We start from the raw sequence: 13,438 nt of genomic DNA on the forward strand, positions 1-13,438 counted from the left end.
ACCAAACGGTGCCAATCAACCGCCTTCTAACCAATGAACTTCTTCCATGGCTGCCACGTGACCAAAAGGGAGTCATATTCTCATTGGATCCCGTAGACCTGCCTCCCGAACTCATTTATGTGCAAGGAGTGAGTGATTGACTTTATCAGTCCAAGGACATCATTCATCTGTAAAGGGGGGGAAGTTTGATCCTCTTTCTCACGGATCCCACTAACGGGAGTTTCTTACCCCCTGCTCGCCGAGCCTGGGACTATTATCTGGCGTTTTCATTATTTTTTCGTGAAGTATTTAGTTTATTAAATGTTCCGTGTTAGTTCAGACGAAATTTCGCTTTTACAGCGTGCGTGATTTAACTTTCGTCCGCTAAACCTGGGGTTTCAAATCTACATCCCTCTTCTTCTTCGTTTAATTTTTTTGGCCGAGCCCCATCACTATGCTCCTCGATAGTGGTCCACAGTTTCCATCGCTTGGAGTTGGAGGCTTCGGAACGCCGAGACACCATGATCTCGGGAACCGAGAGCCCGGACTGGGGCTCAACCCCTTCGCGGACTCGTCCCATTCAGCTGCGTTTAAAATTAGCTCCGTTACACACGATATCGCCCCGAGCCAGACGTCGGCTTTCACCCCGCAAGCAACCGGATATGCAGCTGCGCTCGGACACCACCATCACGGAGGGCAGGTCGGTTCCTACGGTGGAGGCGCGTTTAACTCCACGCGAGATTTCTTGTTCCGAAACAGGAGCGACTCGACGGCCACAAGCGCGCAGCACGGGATCTTCGCCGCTTCTGCCGGGAGTCTCCACGCACCGCCTGGAATCTCGGACAACCCGGGCCACCTTCTGTTCCCAGGACTTCACGAGCAAAGCGTGAGCCATACTTCTCCTGGAGGACATGTAGTAAACGGACAAATGCACATTGGTTTGCGTGGGGACCTTTTCGGGCGGCCGGATCCGTATCGTCCTGTTCCGAGTCCGCGCGCGGATCCTTACGGTGCCGCTCCGCTCCACAATTACAATCACCCCATCAACATGAACGTGGGAATGAACGTGCCCACGCACCACGGGCCAGGCGCCTTCTTCCGCTACATGCGGCAGCCCATAAAACAAGAGTTGTCCTGCAAGTGGATAGATGAGAATCAAATAAACAGGCCCAAAAAAACTTGTGACAGAACTTTCAGCACCATGCACGAGATGGTCACACATGTGTCTATGGAGCATGTCGGCGGGCCCGAGCAGAGCAACCATGTTTGCTATTGGGAAGACTGCCCAAGAGAAGGGAAATCGTTTAAGGCCAAATACAAACTAGTGAACCACATCAGAGTGCACACCGGGGAGAAACCGTTTCCTTGTCCTTTCCCCGGTTGCGGGAAAATTTTTGCAAGATCAGAAAATTTAAAAATCCACAAAAGGACGCATACTGGTAGGTTTTCATTTTTCTTTATACTGCTTAGAAGTGCTGCATTTTGAGATGTGCACAGGGGGTACGTACAAAGTTCTGAGGGCCCCCCCCTTAATTCCTGCCACAACATTTCGGCCTACAAAGGCCGCAATATTTTTGTTTTTAGAAGAGGAGTGAATTTGTTGACAATACTTGAGCTATATATATATATATATATATATATATATATATATATATATATATATATATATATATATATATATACTCATTATACAGAAATAGTGCAGAATTCATGTGTGAAAAATGAAATAAGAATCGTAACATTCTTATGATATAGCCAAAGATCGAGTGTTGGCAGTGAATTTGTGAATGGTTGTTGCCATGTTATTTACACAGCTACTCCTGACGTTTGTGTCTGAAAGTTGTCAACAGAATGTCTGTTTGGTCAGTCCATGAAAAGGAAAAAACGTGCGAAGTAGACAAATTATATTTAGCCTGATGGCCCCTGGATGGATATGTGTCAGAATCAATGACCCGTTACTTCTGAGAATCACGCGCAATGTAAAGCAAGCTGTTGAAAATGGCTACAGTTGGCAATTTGATTACACCGAATCCCTGTTAAGCTATGAGAAAAATATTATACAGCTGCAATATTAATTTAAGGTTCATGCAGTGTTAAAACCAATTTAATTAGCCTAGAAAACGATTTTACTATTTGTGAATAAGAAAAACCGGGCTTCCGATTTAACAATACTTGTGAGTCACAATAGCAGGGTGTGAAAGCGATAGCCTGTTCACACTGTTTGTATATTCAACGATGTAATTTACTCGCCTTTGTGGGACATAAACAATTCCCTATAATGTATAGCGTACACTTTGAGATCCCGTTGTTTACTATCTGTTTTAGGCGAGAAGCCGTTTAAGTGTGAGTTCGAGGGCTGCGACAGGCGCTTCGCAAACAGCAGCGACAGAAAAAAGCACATGCACGTGCATACTTCTGACAAGCCCTACATCTGCAAAGTATGCGACAAGTCCTACACGCACCCAAGCTCACTCAGGAAACACATGAAGGTAACCAACTTTTGATACTTCTATGTAATATTATTACTAGAACAGATGATCTGCTATACAATTCAACTTGGCAAAGTAAATAGGCCTATAGAGAGCTTCATACGTTTATTTCTTATTGGCTTTATATTGGACATATATTCCTAATATAGCTGTAGGATTATGTTATAACCGTACAAGTATAACATACAAGTATATATGCAAGTTATGCAGGCACTATGCATTTCTACCACTTTTTTTTTTTTAAATAAATATTGTCCTCAAAGGTCCACGAGTCACAAGGTTCGGAGTCATCTCCAGCAGCCAGCTCCGGGTACGAGTCCTCCACGCCGCCTGTGCTGGTTTCAACAAACTCAGAAGATCCTACCAAAACGCCTGAAACAACCGTGCAAAGCGCATCAACACACAGCGACGCATTAGCGCCCAACTTCAACGAATGGTACGTTTGAAGATCCGAGTAGACTCTTATTGCGGACCAAAAGGTTCAGGCAACCTTTAAAAACACAAAACACTATTCACACCACGGTGAACAAAATGACAGTGGAACAACACGAAGAACTGAGAGTTCGCCACAGCAGGCCTCGTTCGTTCTCAGGATCCAAAATTTGACTTTTATTCCGAGATCGAAGGGAAAAAAAAACAAACAATAAATACTTACACTTTCTATGAATAAATAAAAAATGTTTTCGGTTTAGTTTTCAGATTACAGATAATTATTTTATTTTTAATTTTATGTATTTTATCAAAAGTTTATTTTAAAAATAAACAAAACTGAAATAATATTTCACGGTGTTTTTATATCGGCGACGTCCGTGTCGCCCTTTGATTGTTAAACTTCAGACAGTCTTACGAAATGTGCCAAAGTCTTTGTCTTGAACTTGAACAAGAGCAGCAACAAGAAAAAGAAAATAAGTATATAGCCTAATCGTGAATGTATTTCCTTGTTTGATGGAGTCGAATCTGTTGTCCACGTCTGTTTTGAAATGGAGAAATGTGGTAGTACGATTGTTACAGTTGACTATGATATTGCCTTTTGTTAGTAACGATGTAAATACATATCCATGATGCCATATTTATCGATTTGTAATTTAATTGTCGGCAAAGAGCCGAATCTTAAATGATATTTATGGAAATGTTTTCTAACAAGATTGTACAGTGTTGAGTCAGAACTTGACCAGCTTAACATTGAAACAAGGTCATAGACTCTAAAAGCTTCCTTCACGCGATTGTAACTTTTTTTAACCAATAAACGTGTCTTATCTGGATCAAAAATATCAACTATGAATATAATGAATTAACTTTTTTTTTCTCTAAAGTTTATAGTATTGTATAGGTTATTCCAAGTACTTCGAGCTCCTAAGAGTACTGATAGAGCAAACAGGCAAAAAAAATCTTAAGTGAGTGATAAATAGATATAAAGCGATAATTACTTTTGTGTATTCTTTAAACTCTTAGTACGGAGTATACTACATTACCATAAGGAACTTCTAGGGACAAATTGGAAAGGCCCATTAGCCAGTTATTCACTGGCTCCTCACATTTCGATAAGATTCTCAGCTGTGTTATGCAACAGCATTTAGCTTTCATCCATTAACTTTTTTAACTCAAGTGTTAAAACACCCGATTCCCAGGGCAAAGCCCAGTCATTTGGGTCAATATAGTATTCCACTTTTGATGGTTACGGTTCTGTATGTTTTATGTTTCCAGCAAGAACTGTCACAACAGAGTAATCGCAAATAAAACTTTTTTTTTCAGTCTGTCAGTTTGCATTGCTTTAAATTTAGGCTAGATCTTATGTGAATATAAGAGTGTTCGTCATGAGTACTGTCGTGTTATGGAGCAGTACACATTTGCTCCAAATGTTGTGGAACAACATATTAGTTTTATGAAGTTTTAAAATAATTAAAAAAAAAAGTGTTTAAGGGGGAATTTCTGTTTAGTGGCACCAAGAATTCCAGCATTGCATTGTGTGTGTGTGTTTTAGGAATTAAATATTATGCATTCACAGATTTATTGTGCTTTCGACTTCAGACCACCAGCAGTACTTTTGAAAACAAACTGTATTAAATACAGTACCTCGCAAAGTACAGTGATGTATTGAATACTTTTATTTAAATAATGTAATAAATATGTTTTATAAACTATTTTCTATACCTTGATTTAAAAAAAAAAAACATAACCTTTATTTCAGCTTCCTTTTCTGTATCAGCCGTAAACTCAGCAAATCTTGAATGTGACGTTGTAACACCTGAAGATATTATTCCTGAAGAGCAAATGTATCACTAATAAACTGTGACACTGTACCACAATCGGGGCAAGCAATGCGATTTCAAAGAGCCGATTAGTCATTTAGCAAACCATGAGAAACGTGGAAATTTCGAGCAGTCCATTTGCTTATGGGTTTGTTTGTTTGACAAACTATAAATGGGGGGGAAATGTCAAGTTTTGAATAAGATTAAAAACGTTACAAAATGTGACAAATGACTGAAGTCATCTCTTCTTGTATGATTTTGTTTTATCAGATCGTAAGCGATCTTACATCTTACTCTAGAAGCCTTCCCTCTCCACCGTGTTTTGTCTGAGTGTGCAGTAGACTTGAACTTGGCAGTGGGTAAGACGCCATCTTAGCATCTCGCTTCTTAAAGGGGTGGAACAAGTTTTTGTCTGTGTACACAGCGTGTCGTTTATAGTTTTTCCTTAACACGATAGTAAAAGAGAAGTTTGAAGATCGTACCTTCACCTTCAAATAGGTTGTGTGGGAACATTTAACAAGTTTCATTTAGAGCTGTAGCAGTCTGGCACTGTGGCCTGTGTGGAGAGTGTACTGCATAGATGCACAAGACCAAATGGGAATAATAACTAATGTCACGTTGGTGGCCATTTATTTAGCCTTTAATAGCATGCTGAATTACTGACCACTTAGATAAATGCAGAATCAAGCTATTTAATTTCTAAATATGCCATAATAAATATGCAAAATATTAGGATTTAATTAATTATGCTAAAGAATGTCTTTATTTTTTACCATACACGCAACACATGAAAACAAGCAATAGGGTAGCAAAACCAAAGGTATTAAGTTCTTCCTTCTATGCATTACTATAACTATTGCTATAACTTGTTTTATGCAAACCACTTTCAAGTCACAAAATTAATCGTTTCGAGTATTTACATTTACATTACAGCTGCATGTGTGTTTTTCCCCTCTCTTTTGCAAGCGCACACGCTTATTCCTTCCCAAGTGTATTTTTTATTAGATTTTTTTAGAGAGACAGATTTGTGGAAAGGCACAATGACGTCATAACATGGCGCCATTGACGCCACTGATTTTCAACTGCAGACTGAACTTGACCAACAGACACAAGTGCCGGATCTGATATTAGCAACCAGACGCTTGTGTAGGCTCCGCATCTGGTGGTGAAAACGGTACAGAATATGAATAAAAATACGTCGACGGAAACATGAAAAGGCATAGATTTCGCTTCATGTCGCAAAAAGAAAACCATGAAACCCCGCTTTCTGTGGCTTCTCAAAAGGATTAGAAAGCTTTTGTAATCACGTGGTAGGAGTTTTGTACTAGCGAAGCAGTTGCTAGACAGAGGTCATGTAGAGCAATGCATTTTTAAAAAACTGAATAGTATACTTAATAGTCAGTTAATTGTAATTAAATAATAAAAAGTTTTTAAAACTGGGTTGCATGCTTTCATGCTAAAAATTTCATGCTAAAAATATTTTTTTTCATGCTAAAAATATTTCATAGGGATTTTTCATAATCCTTATAAAAAAAGTTTTAACAACGTGTGTTATTTGTGCAGTTTTTCGAAGGATAAACTATTATAATTTTACCCGTAAATAGTAAACAGCTTTCTGCTTCCTTGCAACTTCACTCAGTCTTGCAGAGCTGCTGTCTAAGGAAGCGTAGTGTAAGAGGATAAACTGACACAAGCACGTTTATCATAATTCATTTTGTGATCTTAGTCAGTACAAGCTGCCTAATGATCTGGTTGAACATGCTCTGATATTAATTTATATACGCATTTCATGCGATACACTAACCCAGTTTCCTCCTGTACTCCAACTCTCCTGAACCCCCTGTGAAACACGCGCGCGCACACTCCCTGATATTATACAGTGATGTCATGTGATTGTGAGATGAGGGCGTTTCATATAGACAGGGGCCAACTGAGTCCGTTCCACTGTAACTAGAGGGTCTGTGTTTAGTTCGTCAATTTATGTAAAACAACCGAAGAGAAAAGAATCTAAAAACCGAATCTAAAAGTCATTTTACTGAACTATTATTTAGAGAGAAAAAACAAGGTTGTCAAACTGCCCCAATGCTCAACAATGTTTTGAGAATATCATGGGTCTATTATTTACATTTAGGCTGTTCCATATGTTTATGACATCATAATTCAGTGAAATAAAGTTCATAACGTACGGGCTTTTTTTATTTAGGCGCAAACTGTCGAAGTTTTAGTTCTCATTCAACTGCATATGTGCATATTTTACTTATATATAAAAGCTATTTAGACCAGACCTATTTATACCTAAAATAATGAATACACTTGAATGTATTTGAATCCACCAAACTCTTTATTGTCTCATGTTGGGTTTTTTGTTTTGTTTTTTGTTTGTTTGTTTTTTTGTTGTTGTCTTGGGCTTTTTTGTTTTGTATAATATTACTCAAATCATTATATTATTAATTGTTAAGCACAGCAAATTGAATTAGAAAGGCACATTGTTAAGAGAGTGTGGAAATATAGTCTGAACCTTCCGATGGGTCATGAGAGCTGAAAGGCTTATGCTGCTTTATTTCGCTTTATTTATTATTGATGCCTATTCAGCTATAAGAAAAGCGTTGAATAGGCAAAGGTCTTCATAGAATTGCGCTCGTTATGCAAGGCTATTTTAATGGTAACGAAGAATTACCTATTCGCATCAGTGGCTCGTTAAAGAAAAATTTAGATTTTAGGCTAATAACAAAATATATATTTAATACTGACTGACAAAATAGTACATAAAACTTTAAAAGATAAAAAAAAGAAATAATAATAATAATAATAATAATAATAATAACTTTTTAGAAAACAAGTTGAATCTAGAGTGTCCTCCGTCGTTCCTGTAGGGAAGTGTATCAGAAAGTGTACCAAGTAAACCCATTTAGAAATCTAAGCTCCTTTAACTTTCCAATTCTTGGTTCTTACTTTTTTTCCAGAAAATGTACGCAGGTTTACTTTCTAAATATGTTCATGCAGCAGATATTCGTGAAGTCTATGTAGAAAACAGTTGAGTATCTGATATAGTTTCAATCATTTGCTCGGTTACTGAATGCGGCGTTTGGTGGCTTTGCTTTCGTCTTCGATGTTATTTAGCTTTGACGGTTGTTTCTTTTCCAAGGTACTTTTTTAGATATAAAAATACTAAAGACTGCTTACACTAATTTTTAATTTGTTGACCAAATCAACTACTTCGCTTTCTAGAAAACGAAAGGTTATCAACGCCAAGTCCAATGGCAGTCAGCTTTCACGTTTAAACATCTGTAAGGTCTTTCTCTCTCTTTTTTTGACAAATCTATTCACCGGGTGTGGATGGTAATGGCTCTCCTGGGTGAATGTAGTGCTTTTTACAATAAAGCACGTCCGTGCAATGGTGTGACATATTCATATAGGCCGAAGGAAAGGTGTCAGGAAATAGACTGTATATTATATATATATATATATATATATATATATAGAGAGAGAGAGAGAGAGAGAGAGAGAGAGAGAGACAGAGAAAGACCAAAGCTAATAACGGTAATAATTAATAACCATACATATATATATATATATATATATATATATATATATATATATATATATATATATATATATATATATATATATAGTAAACGCTTCAAAACCTCTCACTTTCTTCGCACATTACCTCATCTTCACAACATGAATGGCAATTTGTTTAGCACTTTGTTTAGGAGAGGATATACCACTGAAATGAAGTTTCTTTTAGCTTTCACAATAGAATCACTGGATGTAGATACTAATAATGTCATGTTTTACAATAAATCCCACAAGCAAACTGAGATACATATATTATTATTGAGGTGAGTATAGGTGGAGTTACTGTTAAGCTGTCTTCCCAGTATACAGAAGTCTGTACGCAAACTCCTAAATATAATAGAAAATACAACTAAACTAATCAGCAATGAAGACAAGGCTACGGATGGAACCGAAACAGCAATGTTGTCTGCAAAAAAAAAAAAGTGTTTACTGCACAAAAATATGCAACCATTTGTCTTGTGCCTAAAATAACATTGGAGACCATCTGTTTCGGCTACACCTACCTGCTACATAGGCTACACAGAGACATGATCTCACAAGGGTAGGATAATATTTCCTCTTATATCATAAGCATAAGATAACTTTAATTGAACATGTTAAGATATGAGGTTAAGGTATTATTTTGAAAGATAGAATTAGAAGACCTTATTAAAATTAATCTTTTAATGCAAATCTTATAATTTTGTTTAATACAAGTTGACTAAAACAGAAAATAACAAAACTTACTTAAGGCTGGTTCTTAATTTCATTCAAACAGGTTAGTGAAAGTTGGAAAAGCACTATTAGTTCACCAATATCAAGGGGTTAGTGTAGTTTTAAATCCAAGTAGCTTAGCTAGGAATTTAACAATTGTTAATTGACAGATTGGTTTAATTATTTTAAAATTCACAGTGTATATTTACCCTATCACAGTAGAGCAGTTTCTTATTCTTATTAGTTTTTTTCCCTTTGTTAATCATTATAAATTGCTGTATTTGGGTAACATTTTATTCATTATTTTTAAGATATGACCACATTTATGTATATAATATCAGTGTAGCTTCTCCTGCCATGTTGATATTTCTCTGGATGCAAGCTTTAATGCAGTCAACCTTTATTTTTTAACTTTGATGTTATTTACCCCAAATTAATGATCCACTGCAATCCTACATCATCAGTATCATTTATTAATACTTCCTGTTTACTTCCTGGTACCAGTGTTTAATGGAGAACATCTACTGTAACAGAAGTTTATTTTGAGGTGTTCAAGATAAGTACTTCTGACAAAGCGTAAAGCAGGCTCAAAGCCAAAAAGCCAAAGAGCCACAGAGTGCATCTCAGATTTCACATAACTACATGTTAATACAGTATTTAGATGTATTTTACAATATTTAGTAAGAACAGCCTTATAGATCACAGAATCTGGAAAACATATCTTACCCTGACACATTCAGAGATTTTAAGGACATAAGCTACAACAAGGAAAGCAACATGTGCAATAACCTGAAACCTGAGGAATCTTGTGTGTCAGCAAAAAAATGTGATACTAAAGCCAGCTAAATATTTCTTATATACTTAAGAATTTACGAATCCTTTCTGCAAATGCCACCTTTAATTACTATAGGTGGACAGACAAACTGGCAAACAGGTATCTAGATAGACAGACAAACATGACTTTCTCTTTGGTCTCTATATAGTAACATGGCCATGCATAAAATATGTATCCACTTTATAGAAAGTTGGAGAAAGATTTTTCTGTTCACATTGCTCAGTAAAAAGAAAATATTTTGGCAAAAATATGGACCTGACTTTTCCCTCTAACACACAAGGGGAGTCATAGGGGAAGTCGTGTGTGCAAGCAGCCTGTCTTTCAAGCATCAGCGTTACTGTGGGCCTACTCCTAATAGACTATCTTGCCAATCATAGAGAAAAAACAATTAATTATATCTAGACCACAAATATGCAGCCATGTTATTTATTTTAAAAGAAATTTATTACTTATTGAAAAAAATGCATAGTCCTTACCAGAAACCTGATTATTCAGCTCTTGATATACAGATAATATGAAGCCAGCTGGAATATTTTGTAAGTGTCTGAACCAACCAAAGCATTCTATGTTATTAGATCCATGTAAAAAGCTTACATTAGGTTGCATACTCTTTACATGTGTAATTAACATGAAACAATATTATACAACCTCTGGATTGTTACTTATATTAAATCTATGGGGCTTGAAATCCAACAAAAATATGCTGAAAATAAATTTTGTAAGTGGAATTGTATACACATCATGTTAAAAACATTTCCATATTTCTATTTAATATTTAGTGTATTGAATAAATTCAGAATTTTGCTATTGTTTTTTCTTTGTTTGGACCTAGGGGTAAGATTTGCCTTTAAAAATATATGATTAGAAATTATGGGTTAGGATTTTTTGTAACCCTACAGTAAATACAAATCCAGAAAGATCAGATTTTATTTGACTTAGGCCAAAGGTAAAGCAACCAGGATCCCAAGGACAATGAGCCAGTCACTGTTGTCTGTAACACTCATGTCTGTGAAGTGAAATGATAAGACATGGAGTTGAGTGGAGTCAAAATGGAAGATATGAATCATAACGAGCTAAGTGCATTTAAAACTTTTTTATGTTCTGCTGAAATAGCTAAATTAATGTTGGTTGTTAGCTGATAACAATTGTCAACAAGCTAATGTTATAGTCTAATAGTGTAGTCAGCTAGAGTGTTGCCTATATCCTTACTCTGGGCATGAATTAAGTATCAAGCAACAAAAATCAATTAATGTGAGGTGTGTTTATTTATCACTAATAGTCAAATACATTAGTCAGCTAGCAAGCTCCATATAAATCCCTGTTACCTGACATTCACCATCTCTTCATTTAAGTATGAAGGTTCATGCTGCAGTTCACGAACTTTAACTAAGTAAAGTCCTTATTCCCTACCTATTCACATTTACTCCTTTGTTTGACTTGACAAAAGCTCAACAGGCCCTCAAAAGTAGAAGACTATAGAAGGGGAGGAGATGAGATGGAAGAAGGCACAGGTAGACTGACCATCACAGGGGAGGGTAAGCCAGATGTCTAGTTGAAATTGTCAGACTATTGCCAAAGCGACCTCATGCCAGGATAATACAAGGTCCATAGGTGTTTCTGAGTCAGTCCCAACCCACATGCTGATAGCCTTTCAGCGTTGCAGGGCCAATCTCCACAGTAATTGCTTTTCCTCTGTTTCATATCTTCCTTTCTATGGACATTCCCAAAAAAAAATATAAAAGGTCATTCACTTTGTTTTTTCTCAGCTTGCAACTAAGAAAAGATGGGTTTGAAGCTGCTTACAGATTGTATATCTTGAGGTTGTTCTTGTCTTGACAACCATTCAGTGGTCAATGCAGGCATGGCTCTTATATAAACATCATGTTCTCTTTTGTACTAATAGGCAGTTTCAGGAATACTGAAAATAAATTCTATACTAAATGTTTTTTTTTTGTATTTCAGGAATGTACAGGCATCCTATGGCCCGGCTTAGACCATGCTTTACAGTTTCTATCAAAAACATATCCTCATGAAGGTCAGGGTCAAAAAATACTGTAAAGCTAAAAGCCTGTTATAGAGAAGTTAGCACAGCAAGAATAGTAATATCACAGTAACAGTAGAATTTTTGTTTTTATTTTAATTAATGCTTATTGAAGTGCTTAGAGCTTAATAGAAGTATTAGTAGTAGTAGTTGTTTCAGATACTACATTTGCCCAAATGCAGGCATACAGCACTCACAAAAACATCTTGTCTTTGAAGAAAATGGAAGTGAAGGAAACCTGAATCACACACTCTGTAGTCTCTCAGTCTCTGTTTACATTCATCTATGATAGATAATGATATGCTACAATGAGGCTTCTTTAGAGAAACACACACACACACACACACACACACACACACACACACCAAATATACTTTAACTGCAAATTCAATGACACCATCGCCCCCCTTTGATTTAATTCCTGACAGAAAAAAATACTAACCTCATAAATTAATTAATCACCTTGGCAATCTGCCTCACACTTAATAGCCTCTCATTTAAGCATTAAAAATAGGTGAAAGGAACAAGTGCTCAACAAACTGCTCTACAAGTTAAAGTGATATTATGAGATCAGAACAAAGATTATGTACAAGGTCTTTTAAAACCATCAACAAAAATCATCCGAACTGCATGCAAAAGAAAACAACTATATTACATTAACATGATGTTAACCAAACACCATGCTCTGCTTTCATTATTGTCCAATAAGGGCTACAAATTTGCAAACTAAGTTTTGATCTCCCAGATATGTAGTCACAAATTAGCATGTAGAAACAGCTATAGCCTATGATTATGAATATTATACAGCTAAAGACATCCTACTTTAAAAAAAAAAAAGAAAAAAAGACTTAAATTGCATATGTGTGGAGGATGTTGTTTAATTTAGCTTGTTTCCTAAAAGTGATTTTGTTACATTACCTAAATAAGGTGAAATCTAGGGCAGGCAGATTCAAGTAGACTGGCTGTCGGAGTCAGTGAAGTGTGAAATTGCAACCACCAGACAGCCAGCATAATAGCTCAGAAGGGGGCTAATGTTCCTGCTACATTCACAGAACATTTTTGTAATGGCTAAATTAAAAGAAAAAAATATATAGATTTATTCTGGGCTCAGTTTTCCTTTTAATTCATTGTTTCATTTCGCATTCTTGTTTCAAATTCCTATTCATGCCTTCCCCCATTTGCCCTTTTCTTTCAGCAAGATCCCACGTAAATGGACTGATGCTTATTAAAAGCAAAGGGCCCACAGTTAGAGAAAGAAAGTGGAAATCAAATGGTGGGAAGAGGAGATATGTGAGGTTTGTAATTTGGGCCCCCCGCCATGTACAAGCACCCTGACGTGTCAGCAAGGGAAGAGAAAGAACAATTTAAATTAATAACTTCAAGCCGCCGTGTTTTTGCAGAACCCCATCCCATCACCCTGCACACACACATTCAGTCCCACAAAGTGAGAGAGCAGCTGATCAATACCAGTTGAAGGTTGCTTATGTCACAAATGCTTTTGTGAAGATCTCTCTCTCTCTCTCTCTCTCTCTCTCTATATATATATATATATATATATATATATATATAT

At 36.5% G+C, this 13,438-nt stretch overlaps 1 protein-coding gene across 1 annotated transcript; it reads left to right on the forward strand.

Moving 5' to 3' along the window:
- Nucleotides 1–137: 137 nt before the first annotated feature.
- Nucleotides 138–4,222, forward strand: zic3 (zic family member 3 heterotaxy 1 (odd-paired homolog, Drosophila)). Its single transcript, XM_058396455.1, has 3 exons — nucleotides 138–1,418; nucleotides 2,305–2,468; nucleotides 2,732–4,222. Exons 1-3 carry the CDS (start codon nucleotides 434–436, stop codon nucleotides 2,912–2,914), a joined length of 1,332 nt encoding a protein of 443 aa, XP_058252438.1. The 5' UTR covers nucleotides 138–433; the 3' UTR covers nucleotides 2,915–4,222.
- Nucleotides 4,223–13,438: the final 9,216 nt, after the last annotated feature.

The sequence above is a fragment of the Hemibagrus wyckioides genome, linkage group LG08 (assembly GCF_019097595.1).
Source record: "Hemibagrus wyckioides isolate EC202008001 linkage group LG08, SWU_Hwy_1.0, whole genome shotgun sequence".
In the NCBI taxonomy this organism is placed as follows: Eukaryota; Metazoa; Chordata; class Actinopteri; order Siluriformes; family Bagridae; genus Hemibagrus; species Hemibagrus wyckioides.